The sequence below is a fragment of the Triticum aestivum genome, chromosome 4D (genome assembly GCF_018294505.1).
Source record: "Triticum aestivum cultivar Chinese Spring chromosome 4D, IWGSC CS RefSeq v2.1, whole genome shotgun sequence".
In the NCBI taxonomy this organism is placed as follows: Eukaryota; Viridiplantae; Streptophyta; class Magnoliopsida; order Poales; family Poaceae; genus Triticum; species Triticum aestivum.
In genome coordinates, this window is record NC_057805.1 from 409,048,461 (window position 1) to 409,064,045 (window position 15,585).

The 15,585-nt window shown below is 44.5% G+C and overlaps 1 protein-coding gene across 1 annotated transcript; it reads right to left on the bottom strand.

Moving 5' to 3' along the window:
• Positions 1-12,798: 12,798 nt before the first annotated feature.
• Positions 12,799-14,423, bottom strand: LOC123100143 (zinc finger protein 8-like). Its single transcript, XM_044522117.1, has one exon. The coding sequence runs from the start codon at positions 13,945-13,947 to the stop codon at positions 13,099-13,101; it is 849 nt and encodes a 282-aa protein (XP_044378052.1). The 5' UTR covers positions 13,948-14,423; the 3' UTR covers positions 12,799-13,098.
• Between the last annotated feature and the right edge of the window lie 1,162 nt (positions 14,424-15,585).

Below are 15,585 nucleotides of genomic sequence, written 5' to 3' on the forward strand. Positions count from 1 at the left end.
AGAACGGAGTTGTTTAAAAACCAACAACGAAACGAATAAACTTGTAGTGGGCTTATGGAAAACATCTCAAGACTGTGAGGTGACAACCGGCCACTAATGGAAACCATTGATTTGATTGAGAGCACCAAAGAGATGAAAAACTTCTTCACCGAGATGAGAAGGAGAAAATTGGATCATTGATAAACACCACAAATAGCTACATTCCTTAGGGAAGGCTATAGGTGAAGTATAACCCAATACAACTCCAACAAAAAGATTGATTGGTTGAAAAGATCTCTTGAACGAAGATAAAATGATGGATTTAAATATGTCACTCTTGAAAACTTTGTGAATCATGAACCCGAAGGGAAATTATCCAGAATGACATAGCACCACCTCAAAAGATAAGGTAGAAAGAATTGCACTTCGGAATACAAGATGAAGAATGCTTGAACTCCTCAAACAAAACATGTGTAGAACACCATGTTTATCTTTGAGTATAGCTTGGCGGATCATAACTTCGAGAGAATTCTTGAAGAACAATTGAAGAATGAAAGGAATCCTTGACGAACCACCATGTAGAGCCTCCATGAAGAACTTCGGTAAACAAAAGGATGATAGAAAGAAAAGAGAAGTTGAAAGAACAACGTGAAGTCTTGCAATGATTTAGATGGATCTTCAGGACGATATAATGAGAAAACTTTGAACTCCGGAAAGAAAAGATGAAGCATCTCAAACCGAGAATGTGATATGATGAACAAACTCCGGAAAGAAGAGATGAACAACTTAGAATTGAGAAATTGATACCATTACGAACTCCGGAAGAAGGAATTAATCACTTGGATGAAACAAGAACAAGAATTATGTTATGCGTATCCCTCACCAATTTAGATTGATGACAAGCAACGGATTTGGCATACTACTTATTCTCGTAGAAAGGATTAAGAGAGATATGGCGTAAACTTGAGAAGGTCTTCAACGAACCACCGGTAGGATTGAAACAACGAACAAATTAAATATGGGAATATAGGATGAGGAATCTTGAACAAACCGCCGTAAGAATTGAAAATGAACGAAGAAAAGATAAAGAAACACCGGGAAGAATTAGAAAATGAACGAAGATACTTGAGAGAATTTAGATACAAGTGAAACGAAGATATCATGAACTGATTAGAGGATATTTGAACGATGCACCGGTAAGATTTGGAGAACGAGAGCTGAATGTTGAGAACGAATAAATCTTCTGAAATTTTGGCCTTCGGAGAATCAAACTGAAAAGACTCATGAATTTCCCCGGATGGTTGAAAGGAATTCTCACAATCGAAAATAATTATGAGAGGATGGCATAAGCTAGAACTATGAATCTTCAAGAGAACGGACCAAGATTTAGGAGAAATTCTTCTTCGGTCTTCAAAATCCGAGAATGACGACGAGAAACACCACCATGAATTGTTGAGGCACTCCGTAATGAAAATTAGAAAAGTTGAACCAACGATGAAAAGAATTTGAAAGCGATCTTGGAGAAGGAATATGACTGATGATAATTTATTCTTACGTCAAACTTCGAAAAGAATTTGGGAATAGCTCCGGGAAATTAGAAGAGTCAGGTAAGATCCTGGGAAAAGACTTGTGGGTTAGGGCCCACTCAAAAGATACACCGTTAAAAAGGTCGCTTGGAAGAGAGATTGCGCCAGTTGAATTACATGGCTTGAATGTGATAACAACCTCGAAATAGCTTGAACGGATTGATAATGGAGACACAAATCTTCTGAGTTATCTTCGGCACTCCAGAACAAATGAATGGCGAGAAGAATGATTAAGAGTTGCACCAGCATGAGAAAACATTTGAAACGAGGAAAGGTATGATCGACAAAGCTTGAATTGAATCCACCGGAGAAGAAAAAAGAGCGAAGAATGATAAATTTGAAGCTTCCTGAGCATCTTCCTGAGAATCAGCGGATTAGAACATTGATGGAAAAGAATGGAGAAACTTCACATCCATAAGATGGATACATGATTAAGAAATCTAAGTCCTTGAAGAAAAGGGTGGGAGGGCGGGAAAACAAAGGCAACTTGGGTCGGATGAAACGAACACCGTTGAGAAAAAGCTTAGAATTGATCTTGCAAATGTTGGAATGATCGGATTTACTTGGAGAGAAGCACGCCGGGTGGAAAAGAATTGACATGACAATCTCGATGATCAAGAAGGATTAATATTCACATACAAATATGAGAACACCGTTTAGGAAAGGTATGGATTCAACATTTGACTTCGAAGCAACTCAAATACCACAAAACAAAACAAAAACAAAGGATTTGGCTTGCAGAATAAGCCGGAACAAATACATATGATAGAGATTTACCCAATCCCATATCCTGCATCTGTCGGAAAGATATTCTAAGAGCTACTTGAATTCCCACCTATAAACTCCCGAAACTTTCTGGTTATGCAATCAGGTGTTCGGGATACAGGGGACACAATATATCTCACCCAAACTAACAATACCTAGATCCAGCTGTATCCATCCTTCAACAAATAACCAAGAAAACTTCGGAAACAGTGTACCTCAACCTTCGAAAAGCATCCGTTATACGAGTTATGGCAATACTCCCTAAGTCCCGCCCTAGTACTGGGTGGCGTCGAGGTGATCTCACCAACAACTGCATAAAAGAGATTTTCGATGTCGGCGAAACTCAGGTATTTCAGAACTGCAACGATAAAATTGTGACGACAACACCTCGGAGCTCAACTCCCCGGGACACTGCCACAACCCCTAAATGTCAGGAGGCACCAAGAACAATGTTCTCGTCACAAAACCATCGGAACGATTCCAAGATACCCGCGTGATCCTAAAAAAAAATTTAGTGAAATTTGAGGAGAGAAGAGTCAAAACTTCTACGTCAGGAGGCCTCACCAGAGCGACGAAGGGACTGAGGAGTAAAAAGAATCCTACTCTCCGATATATATAATCCTAAGACTCAAAACATTTTTGTTCTAGACTTAACAACGCCAGCGATTCGATCAAGCAGGGGGCTCCTAAGTCGGGGATGGCTCTGATACCAACTTGTAACACCCATGATGCGGTTATATCTCCCACGTGTCGAGGAACGACTTAGAGGCATAACCGCATTGTGGTTCTGTCGCAAGAAGGGTCATCTTCACACAATCCCATGTAATGAACAAGAATGGGATAAAGAGTTGGCTTACAATCGTCACTTCACAAATTACATAAATAAATCATACAACAATCAGAGTACACACATAGACCGACTATGGTCAAATCCCAATAAAAAAGAAGACAACCCAACTGCTAGATCCCCGATCGTCCCAACTGGGCTCCACTACTGATCAACAGGAAACCAAACAACACAACGAACAAGATCTTCATCGAGCTCCCACTTGAGCTCGGTTGCGTCACCTGCACTGGTATCCTCGGCACCTGCAACTGTTTTGGAAGTATCTGTGAGTCACGAGGACTCAGCAATCTCACACCCGCGAGATCAAGACTATTTAAGCTTATAGGAAAGGATGGTGTAATGAGGTGGAGCTGCAGCAGGCACTAAGCATATATGGTGGCTAACATACGCAAATGAGAGCGAGAAGAGAAGCAACGCAACGATCGCGAAGCTAGAAATGATCAAGAAGTGATCCTGAAACTACTTACGTTCATGCATAACTCAAACCGTGTTCACTTCCCGGACTCCGCCGAAAAGAGACCATCACGGTTACACACACGGTTGATGCATTTTAATTAAGTCGAGTGTCAAGTTCTCTACAACTGGATATTAACAAATTCCCATCTGCCACATAACCGCGGGCACGGCTCTCAAAAGTTTATACCCTGCAGGGGTGTCCCTACTTCGCCCATTATAAGCTCTCACGGTCAACGAAGGATGTTCCTTCTCCCGGGAAGACCCGATCAGTCTCGGAATCCCGGTTTACAAGACATTTCGACAATGGTAAAACAAGACCAGCAAAGCCGCCCGAATGTGCCGACAAATCCCGATAGGAGCTGCACATATCTCGTTCTCAGGGCACACCGGATGAGCAAGACGTCGGGTTGGCATAGACCCTGGTTGCCCAGGGGGCGCCGGACATCGCTCGGTTTAGACCAGCACTCGAAGGAGCACTGGCCCGGGGGGTAAATAAAGACGACCCTTGAGTCTGCAGAACCCAAGGGAAAAAGGCTTAGGTGGCAAATGTTAAAACCAAGGTTGGGCCTTGCTGGAGGAGTTTTATTCAAAGCGAACTGTCAAGGGGGTCCCATAAATCACCCAACCGCGTTAGGAACGCAAAATCAAGGAACATAACACCGGTATGACGGAAACTAGGGAGGCAAGAGTGGAACAAAACACCAGGCATAAGGCCGAGCCTTCCACCCTTTACCAAGTATATAGATGCATTAATTAAATAAGAGATATTGTGATATCCCAACATAATTATGTTCCAACAAGGAGCAATCTTCAACTTCACCTGCAACTAACAACGCTATAAGAGGGGCTGAGCAAAAGCGGTAACATAGCCAAACAACGGTTTGCTAGGAAGGGTGACAAAGGTTAGATGTTCATGGCAATTTGGGAGGCTTGATAAGCAAGTGGTAGGTAGCGCGGCATAGCAATAGAGCGAACAACCAGCAAGCAAAGATAGAAGTGATTTCGAGGGTATGGTCATCTTGCCTGAAATCCCGCAAGGAAGAAGAACGAGTCCATGAAGAAGACAAACGGACGAAGTCGAACGAATCCTCACAACTCCGGAACGAAACCGAAGCTAACGAGAGAAGCAACCCGGAAAGAAACAAACAACATAGTAAACAACCATCACATAAGCATGGCATGATGCAAAAACAAGTATGATGCATGTCCGGTTTAAATATGCATGGCATGGCAAAGTGCACCAAACAACACTACAAATTAAATGGAGCTCAATATGCAACGAGTTGCATATTGAAGAAACACCACATCAATTATTTAGTTCTCTCTCGTTTATGTACCCAACAATATTAAATATTATTAAACGTGGCAAAAGGTGAAGCATAGTAAGACTATCTATCTAGGCAAGTTTAAATGAGGCCGGAACAACAAACAACAATTCCGGAAAATCCTCATATGCATATTTTGGAATTGGTACTGTTCTGCCCTAAACCATATTTTAGAGTTGTTAAACATGCAAGATGAGTGCACCGTGTTAAACTAGGCATTTTTCCAAGCAAGTTACATATATAGTTTATTTAAATCCGAGTTACGGTTAATTAGTTATGAATTAAATCATTTTAACATGGCATTTATACAAATTTAAACAAACAACAAGTTTAAACATTTTTTAACATGGATGAAAGTAGCATATTATGAAACTAGATGAAATTCTAAGCATTTTACATATTTAAATTATTTTAAACCGATGCATGGTTAATTAGTTATTACATGCATGAACATGAGGGTGCAATCTGTAAAAATGCAGTTCCTGGGAAAATAGCTAAAATCGTAACAGAGGAAAAAAACACGCATCGGGCCGAATCTGGGACGGACTGGGTGCAGGACTGTGGGTGGCTCACCATGGGCCAAGCCCAGATCGACGCAGAGGCTGGAGGAGGCCGGTTCCTGGGCTGCTAGGCGCGCAGCTGGACCGAGCGATGGGGAGGCGCGGTCAAACGAGGCAGGACCAGGCGCGGGTCAACGCAGCAGCGGCGGCGCGCTCGTCCTCCTGCTCGAAGCAGAGGATGCAGGGGGCGACGGCCGCGGCCGGACTTGGCGACGGCGGTGGACTTGGCGTGCTCTCCGGCGAGGACGGACGAAGGGGCCGGATGGATCCAGGCGGCGAAGGAGGAACGGCGATGGATCCACGGCGTCCAAGCGGCGAACAGAGGGGGCTTGAGCGAGTCGCGGAGGCCATGGCTCGGCTGGGGAACGACGAGGCCGGATGGATCCACCTCGGACCCGGCGAGGCAGCTTGAGCTCGGCGGCTGGACTCGAAGACGGGCTGGGCGCGGGCGTTCGTCCTCCCTGCAACGAGGACGAGACGTGAGGCAGACGAGCTGGTCGCCGAACCAGAGCGACGACGGCGGCCTTCGACGGGAACGGGGCCGGAGGAGGTCGTGGGGGTCGGGAAAAGGCGCGGCGGCGGTGACCCCCTCCAGATCCGGCGCGGTTTGGGATTTGGCAAGCCCGCACGAGGTGGAACTTGGGAGCGGCGACTCCTGTCCATGGCGTCAGGGCAGAGCTCCTTTGGTTCCTGCGGAAGCAGGAGAAGGAGAGAGAGAGGGATTAGAGCAGAGGAGGGAGTAGAAGGCAGGGAAGGAGAAGAAGGGGCGCAGGTGAGGGCGACGGTCTGGTCGTGGTCGTCGGCGGGGATGAGGTCTCGGGCGCAAGGAGACCGGCGAGCGGCGCTGGTTGGTTGGGTGCAGAAAATGAGGTGGATTGGAGGCTGCGGGTTTGTCCGGGAGGGATCCCGAGAAGGATTTGGTTGAGTGGTGGCGGCGAGGGACAATCCTCCTAAAATTTAGGGTTTGCCAAAATGGACTAGGGGTGGACGAATATATACATCACGGATTAGGTTAGGGGCTACCTCGTCCCTCCGATCACAATCGGACGATCGAGAAAAATAGGTAGGGAGTCCAAATAACAAAACGAAGATATTTTAGGGATGTTGGGGGATGATCCGGACCCATCGGTAACGACAACCCGGGTCGGGTTCGGGACAATTTTCGGACGCGCGCGAGGGGTGGTCTGAGAGGGGTCGACAAAGACAAAGTGTCTGACAAAAGGCCCCGGAGAAAACAAGAGAGAAAACGAGGAGCAACATTGCAAGTGTGGTTGGTCTCGAAACGGTCAACGAAAGCAAGGGGGGACGCGGCAACTATGAGCGGATGCAAGTTTTATGAAAACATGCGGATACAATGCGATGGTGAATGCAACAAACAAATAATACACACAACGATAACGAAAAAAACATGGAAACCGTCTGGAGCGTCGGTCTCGGGGCGTTACACTATACTTGGCAATATGATGCATTCCTAATCTCTTTAAGCGTAGTCCTGTGCTTTGTGTGGGCTGTCCAGTGTTAATAACTTTTAAACTTAAAGCTAGAAGCATTATCGCTATGCAATCTTTCATCTAATTATTTCAGCCAGTGAAGCATGAACTCATGTTTGTCATGAATATTGCAGGCTGCAAACACTGGGGATCACAAGGTCTGTACGTCTTTAAGTGCCCTTTGGGAACAACATGTCAACTCATTCAGTCTGTGAAGTTCCCTTTTCTGTTTGGTACACTCATGGTTAAATATTTCTATAGTAGCACAATACAATGAATGCATGGAATGGTGTTTGGTGTTCCCAAATGGATGTGTGTTGTTCATGATGCTGTCCACCACTGGCGGTTCTCATGATGGTGCTCATTAAAAGGACAATCTTAAATGGCCAATCCTTTTGTGGAAAAATTGTTTACCAAGTTCACCTAACAACTAATGTTGAAGTTGGTAAAATTATTTTTCTATTCCGTTACATACTATTAAATTTGAATACATTTGTGCGGAAACTATTTGACTATTTGTAGTTGTACCGGTGTGTGCTTCCGCTATCTTACCTATATAGTGTTTCTTGGGAATTAACATATGTGTCCATTCTCTCACCTCATGTAACTTTTACTACATTATATTCCAGTTCTATTTTTCATCTTTGAGTCATTGTCATCCTTCATGTTTGGGTCTATGAACTAAGGACTAAGTAATGTTTGTGCTACTTTATTTCATTGCTATTGTACATTTGTCCAAACTCTAGTATTGGAGACACGGAACATTTTCTCATCTAGAAATATTTGCCAAAAAAGGAAAATGAAAGGAGAGTAGCAGCAAATAGATGTGTGATTTGCACATTGGATTCCGTGAGTTGAGGCAGTAAGGAGCATGGGTCCAAGTATTTTTTGGTGTCTTGTGAGCATACATGGTACTTTCTGTACCAATGGTGTATTTCCACATACGATATATATATATGCTTGGTTTGCCTGACTGTGGGAGAATGAATATTCAGTGGCTACTTATGCATGCATGTGAAGTCACATTCGTCGATTTCAGATAATTTGCATTATTTCTGCCACTTTGAAATGTGTTGTTCTGAATAATGCAAAGCAAATCATTCATTGGCTTTAACATCCCATCTGAAAAGCATAATATTAATCTGTGTGCTATGGTACCTAGAGTCCTAGACTGGCCCATCTAGGCCCAACAGGTTCAAAGTTGCTGATTTTCGTATCTTACGAATCTGACTTAAAGTGATAATATCGGGTCACACAAGTTTTAGGGCTTGAAGCTTTATAAGTTTGATATTACTGAGGAATTATAATTTTTAATAGAAGAGACATTATTTAAGTCTAGCAGAGCATGCCATCTGAACTTTAATCTACACTTTATTCCAGGAAGTTATGAGTTTCCTTAATCAGAGTAGTTCTTGTCACTGTGCTCATATTTACCTGATATCTTCTCTTCTTCTGTTTTCGAACTGACGCTGGGGGATTATCGGATTAGTTGGTTTCCCCTATATGCCTGCAGAGCAGAATACCATTTACTGTGGACGGGCACACTCGCATCACATCGGTCACTCTACTCAGTTTTAACTGACATGTTTATTCTGTTTTTTAACTGATGTTGGGGGCTGCGTTTAATCGACCAATTATTTGGTTTTCTTGTAGGGATGCTGGATGGAACACCAGTTGCTGTAGACGGGCTGCACACGCATCACATCGGTCGTCCAACTCCAGTGTACGGCACAAGGCACATGGGCGCCTGTCCTCGCGGAGCACGGCATTACAGGCTCATGCTGAAACTAAGGTTAGCAGTTGCATACTCTGACCTGGAAAACTGCACGGGTGATCTGTTTTTTGGCGAGCTGGAGCTAGAACAATACATAGACTTCGGTGTCAGGAGGCCTGCCGCGTGTGTTCCTTGCATGGTGATGCCTGTTTAAGTGCCCAGCTTTTTTCGTGACCAGATGAACCAGAATTTAACTGGTGCAGTCTGCGCCAAAGCCTGCCATTGCATCAATAATACGAGCATTGTACGTACAGACTGTAGCATCGATCATCTTCCCAGGCCTAATTGAATCTGTGAAGGCCGTAGTCTGGGGCTCACAGGTTGGCTCCTGCATGCCCTCAAGTTTTCAGAGTTCAGAGCTTCAGACCTCCGGCCCAGTCCTTACTCATCTTCACGTCAAATTAAAGAAATGTACCCTGTAACTGAGACATTAGAATTCGTTTCCTGGCCCCGTGCAATTTAGAATCGACACGGTGTTCCTGTAGGCTGCGGCGGCTGGTGACCAGCCTATTTAGCCTTTTTTTCTTTTTCAGACGGATATCTAGCCTGCTTACCCATAGCTAGGGTTAGTACTGATAGGTTGATTGGCTATGTATACGCAGTATATAGTACACTAGTTAAAATAGCTGGGCAAGATATAAAGGCTTGCTGCCCGGCGAAGGACTTATGTACGGGAGTCGGGAGGGAGGGACCTATGTACAGGATGTATAGCCTATGTTTAGTATACCATGGGTGTGGGGCTAGTACGTACGGTTGCAAACACAGCAGCAAGAGATATACTGGGATAACTAGGGCTGCCATGCATCTAGATCTAGTCTTGGGAACTGTTGGAGATGAACGGGAGGTATAGTGGTATACGTAGGATTGATGCTGATGTTATATCTGTTGGAAATATGCGCAACATGTATTCTCATGGACTCATAGGCCCATATGTACACACGTATATGTGAGGAAAATGCACAGAAAACCCCTTATACAATTGAAAAAAATACAAAGGATGTTCACGGCTATATAACAACACCCCCCTTCCCATCCTTAGTTTGGAGAGATAGAACCTATCGTGTGCTTTAGTCTGGGCATTGTGAAGAAATCTGGAAGGGAGGCCTACAATCTAGATGAGAGCGCCGTACGTGGATGATCTCGGGCAAGAAAAGTGCAAGAGACAAAAAACAAATACAATCAAGGACAAGTTGCGGCGTTCGGAAGAAAACCTAGGGTTCTGATATCATGTTAGAAATATGCAACTTGTATTCCCATATGGCCATAAGCTAGCAAGTATACACATGCATATGTGATAAATATGCAGAAAGCCCCTTATATAACAGAGAAAAATATAGTATACTCCGCTATAAATATAACTCTAATAACCTCTAGTTATTTATTCCTTTTTCGGAAGACGATTTGTGGCTCTCGAGTGCCACATACCCCCATATGAATATAACATTAAAAAACATATTAGGATATTTTAAAAAAATCTGAAAATTTTGGGATATGAAAGAGTGAAGTGCATCCTAGGTCCTAAAACTATTTCAAAGGTGTCATGTAGGTCGTCAAACTATGAAAAATGGCATCTAGGTCCTTAAAAATCCTTGAAGTGTAATAAATGTGTATATACGTGACACCTTTAAAATAGTTCAAGGACCTACGTGACACCTTTTAAATAGTTTGAGGATGAGGATGACACACATATTGCGCTTTGAGGACATGGATGACGATTTTCATAGTTCGGGGACCTACGTGATACCTCTGAAATAGTTTGAGGACCTATGATGCACTTCACTCGATAGAAAATGGGTGTCCGTTGTACACCCGTGTTCAGTTTCAGTAAGAAGGACAAAAACAATCATATATATAGAAAAAAAATTGGATGTATCGTAGGTCGGATCATAATTCTTGCGCCGCGGATGCCACGGGCACCCGTTTCCCATGAATATGAACACATATGTAGAATGGGCACCCAAGTTTGATATCCCAAAATTTCAGATTTTCTTTACATTTCCTGATATTTTTAAAAATGCTATTTTCATATAGGGTGCGTGGCACCTGGGTGATCCAATGCATTTCCCTTTCTTTTCCCTTCTTTGTTCTCCTTAGCAACTAGCGAGTAGCTGTACCTGCTTTGATTTTTGTTCTCACGGCTAGTGTGACTCGAGTTGCCAACAAAGACGGCGACTACTTGGCAATGCAGTGAGAATAATCGAGGTGTTAGCTGGCCATTGCATTGGCTATTTTTACTCACCAGGTACTGTGGTATACTGGTATGTCTAAAAGAATACGCACAATGATATATTTCGTGCATGCAAGAAAAAAAGGTGGTGCTGCTAGCGGTTTTGAATTTTTGTGGACAGTTCCTGTTTGCACGCAGAAGGGAGAAAACGACACTTCCTGAAGTCGCATTGGATCTATCACCAATAATAGTGACAGGAACAGCACTGCTGCAGCAGCAACATCAAAAACGATACCATTGGACATTAAAAGCTTCAATGCAGGGCACACTCACTCATACCGATGATAATTAACCTGCCTTAGACCACTTACTTAAAAGAAGCGGCGTATGCGTCAGGCTGCTAGCAAATCTGCTGCATGGTTTGTAAACATCCCTATTTTCTGGAAGCCATGTTTAATCGTACTTGCATCTACTGATGTAGCTTTAAATAATGTTTCATTTTCCTGAAGCTATTCCCCACCGTACAAGTTCTTCTCACTTTCATGAGACTGGCGTGCAGGCTAAGATGATCCAATACCGCCCGGCTAGCAAAACACTTCGAACTAATCTGCACCTTGAGGTAAATACTACATCCTAACTACTCTCCTGTCAAAGAAGAGGAACATCATATAATCTCTATACAGCCGGCTAATGACCTTCTTTTCTCTCTCAAAAAAAAAATCTAATGACCTTCTTTCAGTTTGGACAATCTCACAAGAGTAGCACTCACTGCCTAGTCTGATCAGTAGACATTTACATAAGATATGAGCCTGACATGTCATACCTTAATAAGGGCGAAGCCCTAGGACAAGATCCATGTATCGTTGCTTTCATATTGCTAGCAGTACTAACATCTTATATGGGTGTTGGGAAATAATTATGGGTGGCTAGCTTTCTGACCCAGGGAATATATTCATCATTTTGAGCTGTGATTTCTCATGTGCCTGGTCTGTCTGAACTCTGAACTCCTTATCCTTTCTGCTCCCCCTACTCGGCTCATACCTGTACTTTCCCTCGCCTATCTTTCTCTTGCATATATCTCTGCATGCACTTTACTGGTCTTTTTTAAATATAATATAGTTCACACAAAAGTAGGCACATATTAAAAGACCACACGTCCTTTTTTTAGGAATAGAACATTGTTTAAACCTGTATGTATAGCTCAGCTTTCTAGATAGAGAGATAGGGTCAGCACTGTACATACCTAGTCAACTTTAAGAAGTCAACTGTAATGGAATCATATAAAACATATTTTTGGTACGTGCAAACTATCTTGAATGAACACCAGAAAGCTGAATCTACCGCTATAAAGCTACAGCCTTTATATTGGGCATCCAAGTTGCAGCGGCAGTTTCTCACATATATATGAACGTATGTACTGGTTAAACCCCTGGTGGGGCTCAAAATTTGCATTTGCGTGTGTATTCTTTCAGAATTTTATATGCGTTCACTTGTATTTGCTTAATTAAGCTGCAGGTTCATACTGACCTGTGGCAGCTAATTGATGACTGGTCATTATCTCAATATATATTAAAAATGAAAAAGTAAACTCCCACCGAAATGAAGATAACCTTTCTATAAATGGATGGTAGACTACAATCTGTTTTATTCACCAGTCTCTTCAAATTTATACTGTTACTCAGAAACACAAAAAAGTTGTTCATCACTTCTTTATGCCTAATTATTTGTACTGTTTGTTATCTAAATGGCGAGAAATAAAAATGTGCATCTGAATCCTAAAAGTATATATATATATATATATATATATATATCTCCTAGAGTTTTAGTGTGTAACTCAGCTTAACTGAACTGAAAGTATTTCAAAGAATTTTAATTGAGTATAAAGTTGTCTTGCTGCATGAAAGTTATAAATCTAAAAGGTAAACCCTAATCATACAACCCATAATGTTCTTAATGTGCATGCAAATAGCAGGATCGAAGCTTTGATTGATGGACATATTTCTCACGTGTCACGAGCCGCGAGTGGAAAAAGGTAATATCAGCCAGGTACGATCCGAATGCAGTAAAAGGGTAGTTTCAACCAAAGAAAAAGATTGGGAAATCAGTTCTCGGAGTAATAATAATCTACTAAAAACAACGGAGAAGCCACTTATAGATGCAAATCTAAGCTCACACCCTCGGGTGCTGCGGTGGTGGCTGGCTGCTCGCAAGCAGACTGACCTTGCGGGGAGAGCAGTAAAGAGGAAGAGGAGGGGGAGGCCGCCCCATGAGAAGGGGAAGCTCTCTGCTCTTCTCCGAACATGTGCAGCGTGACCGGCCGCCGCTCTCCAGCCAACGGCATGCCCATGTTGCCATGCGCAGCCAGCGGCCTCCTCCACTGCGCCTCAGGCAGAGGGTTCCCGTTGATCGGCTGACCGACCGCCCCGATCCCCCTGTAGAACTGCTGGCCATAGGAGAGACCGCCACTCACCGTGGTCCACGACGGGTACAATGTCGCACTGAAGCGGTGCTGCGGGTAGCCAAGGAGGTGGTGGTGGTGGTGCGCGCTGCCAGCAGCCGCTGCCGCCGCAGCCATCGCTGACTGCATCTGCACCCGCTTCGCATGCTGCCGCTCGCGCTTGTGCGCGTTCTGGTGGCCGCCGAGCGCCTGTGATGTCGGGAAATGCCTGCAGCAGTAGTGGCACTCGAACTTGCGGTTGCTGTCCGGGGCGGCGCTTGCAGCGGTGATGGCAGCTCCACTGCTGCTCTGCGTGGTGGCAGAAGGGGTCGCGCTGCTGGCAGCGGTGGCTTCTTTAATTCTTTCCTCAGGTGATGCATGCGGGACGTCAATGCCGAAGAGACGAATGCCAGAGTTGGGGCTTTCTCGCGGAGGAGCGCTGGAGCGCAGGAATGGCAACTCGGAGAAGGACGCAACGTTGCCAAAGCCATGAGGCTCCCGCACGCTCTCTGCGCCACCACCGACACCACCTTCACCGCCTCCGCCTCCACCGCCGCCCATGCAACCAGAACCAGGTGGATCGAGAAAGGCACAGAATTTCCTAGGCTATCTAGCAGCTCTTTGTGAAGTACAAAACAATGTCTCAGGCTCAGCTGCTAGTCTAGCGGCAGCAGCAGTGAGTAGCTGTTGGGAGGAAGAGGAACCCCGCCCTGAATATCATGGAGTTAAGGAGGGGGCCGGCCGGGGCATGAGAAGAGAGCCAAGGAGAGAGAAGGTAGTAGGAATAGAAAGGGCAAGAAGAAGGTCTGGCGCTCATGTCGCTCAAAGGAGGAGTGCCAAATGTATAGAACCAATAGGTTTCGCATCGCATGCTTGGTGAGGCGAGTGGGGTACCGACGGATGGGGCAGGGTAATTGTCACCTTACTATCGTGCGTGGTTAGTTAGGAGGAGGTGGGGGCGTCCTGCTGCTGCTAGATGGGAGGGAGGAGATGTGGATACATGCACCGTCCATGCATCCATGGTGATGTCGTAGTAAATTCTTGGGGAAGGGCTGGGGCCTTGTGGTTGGGGGAGCCCATAGTACACAATAAGCTCTGGCAAGTACTACTGCACTGCACTAGGAGGCTTTTGGGCTCTCCCACATAACAAACAAGTACCTGTCACTGAGTCTGAGGAAAACCATCTCTCTCTCCCCCTCACTCTCACGAGCGCTCTCTCTCTCTCTTTGTCTCTCCTCCCTCTTTTCTTTGCTTTCTTCATTTCTCTGGCTTTCATGCATGTGTAGGCATCAGTGAGTACGTGACAAGCTCTGAGCGTGGGCCTGTTGCTCTATATAGCAGCTATGTGGGGGTGGTACTGGCTGTTTTATGGGGGCTCTTTATAGCTGTTGGCTTCTTTACATCTGGAGCTGCAGGCTTGTGTTTGGAAGTGGTCCTGTCGTGCAGATCTAGTGGTAGCACCCTCCTTGTGGCTACGCTAGCACAGCTGCAGCTGCGTGACTGATCGATTTCTCTCGACCACCTCCAAAAAAAGACTATACTCTGCTGCTGTCTTAGTTTCTTATCTTGTTTCCTTTCTCTATTCTTAAGCTATACCTTATATGGGAGCGTCCTAAAATATCTGCCTACTCCTGTTTACCGCCTATTCATCTCAAAAGCTAACCAACTGTATCCATCAATTATCCTAGCTAGCTTGCTTCTTGTTATTGTTAAGCGGCTAACCACACAGGAATCTTGTTGCCATGTTCACCTACCAAGCTATGTAGTACTACTAGTTACCTCGGAATATATCGATCTACATGCAACTAGACGGTGCATGTGTAGCTAGGTTCATCATGCTAGGCTCTGCTTTGTTCTTTTGCTATAATGAAGCTACTCAGCACTCGCTTTGTTTTTTAGTCCCTACGATTAAAGCGAGGCCACCTGAGATAGCGGACACAGGTATGATTTGCGGGTGCCTCTCGTTGGCTGATCAAAGAATAAAAATGTTACAATAGCTTTTTCTCTTAGGTCACTCCCAATGATGTCACGTCAGAGGTATTTACAGGTGGTATCATAGGACTAAAGATGACATGGAGGGGAAATAAAGAGAAAATAATAGTAGTACAAGAAACTAGACCGCATCATCACAGATGGTTTAGCATTGCCACTGACTAATTACTGGGTCCATCTATATATGCAACCATTGTAAGATTGGTA

Bases quoted from the DNA above. Each gene is read 5' to 3' on its own strand.
- LOC123100143 (XM_044522117.1), bottom strand. From the start codon at position 13,947: ATGGGCGGCGGTGGAGGCGGAGGCGGTGAAGGTGGTGTCGGTGGTGGC.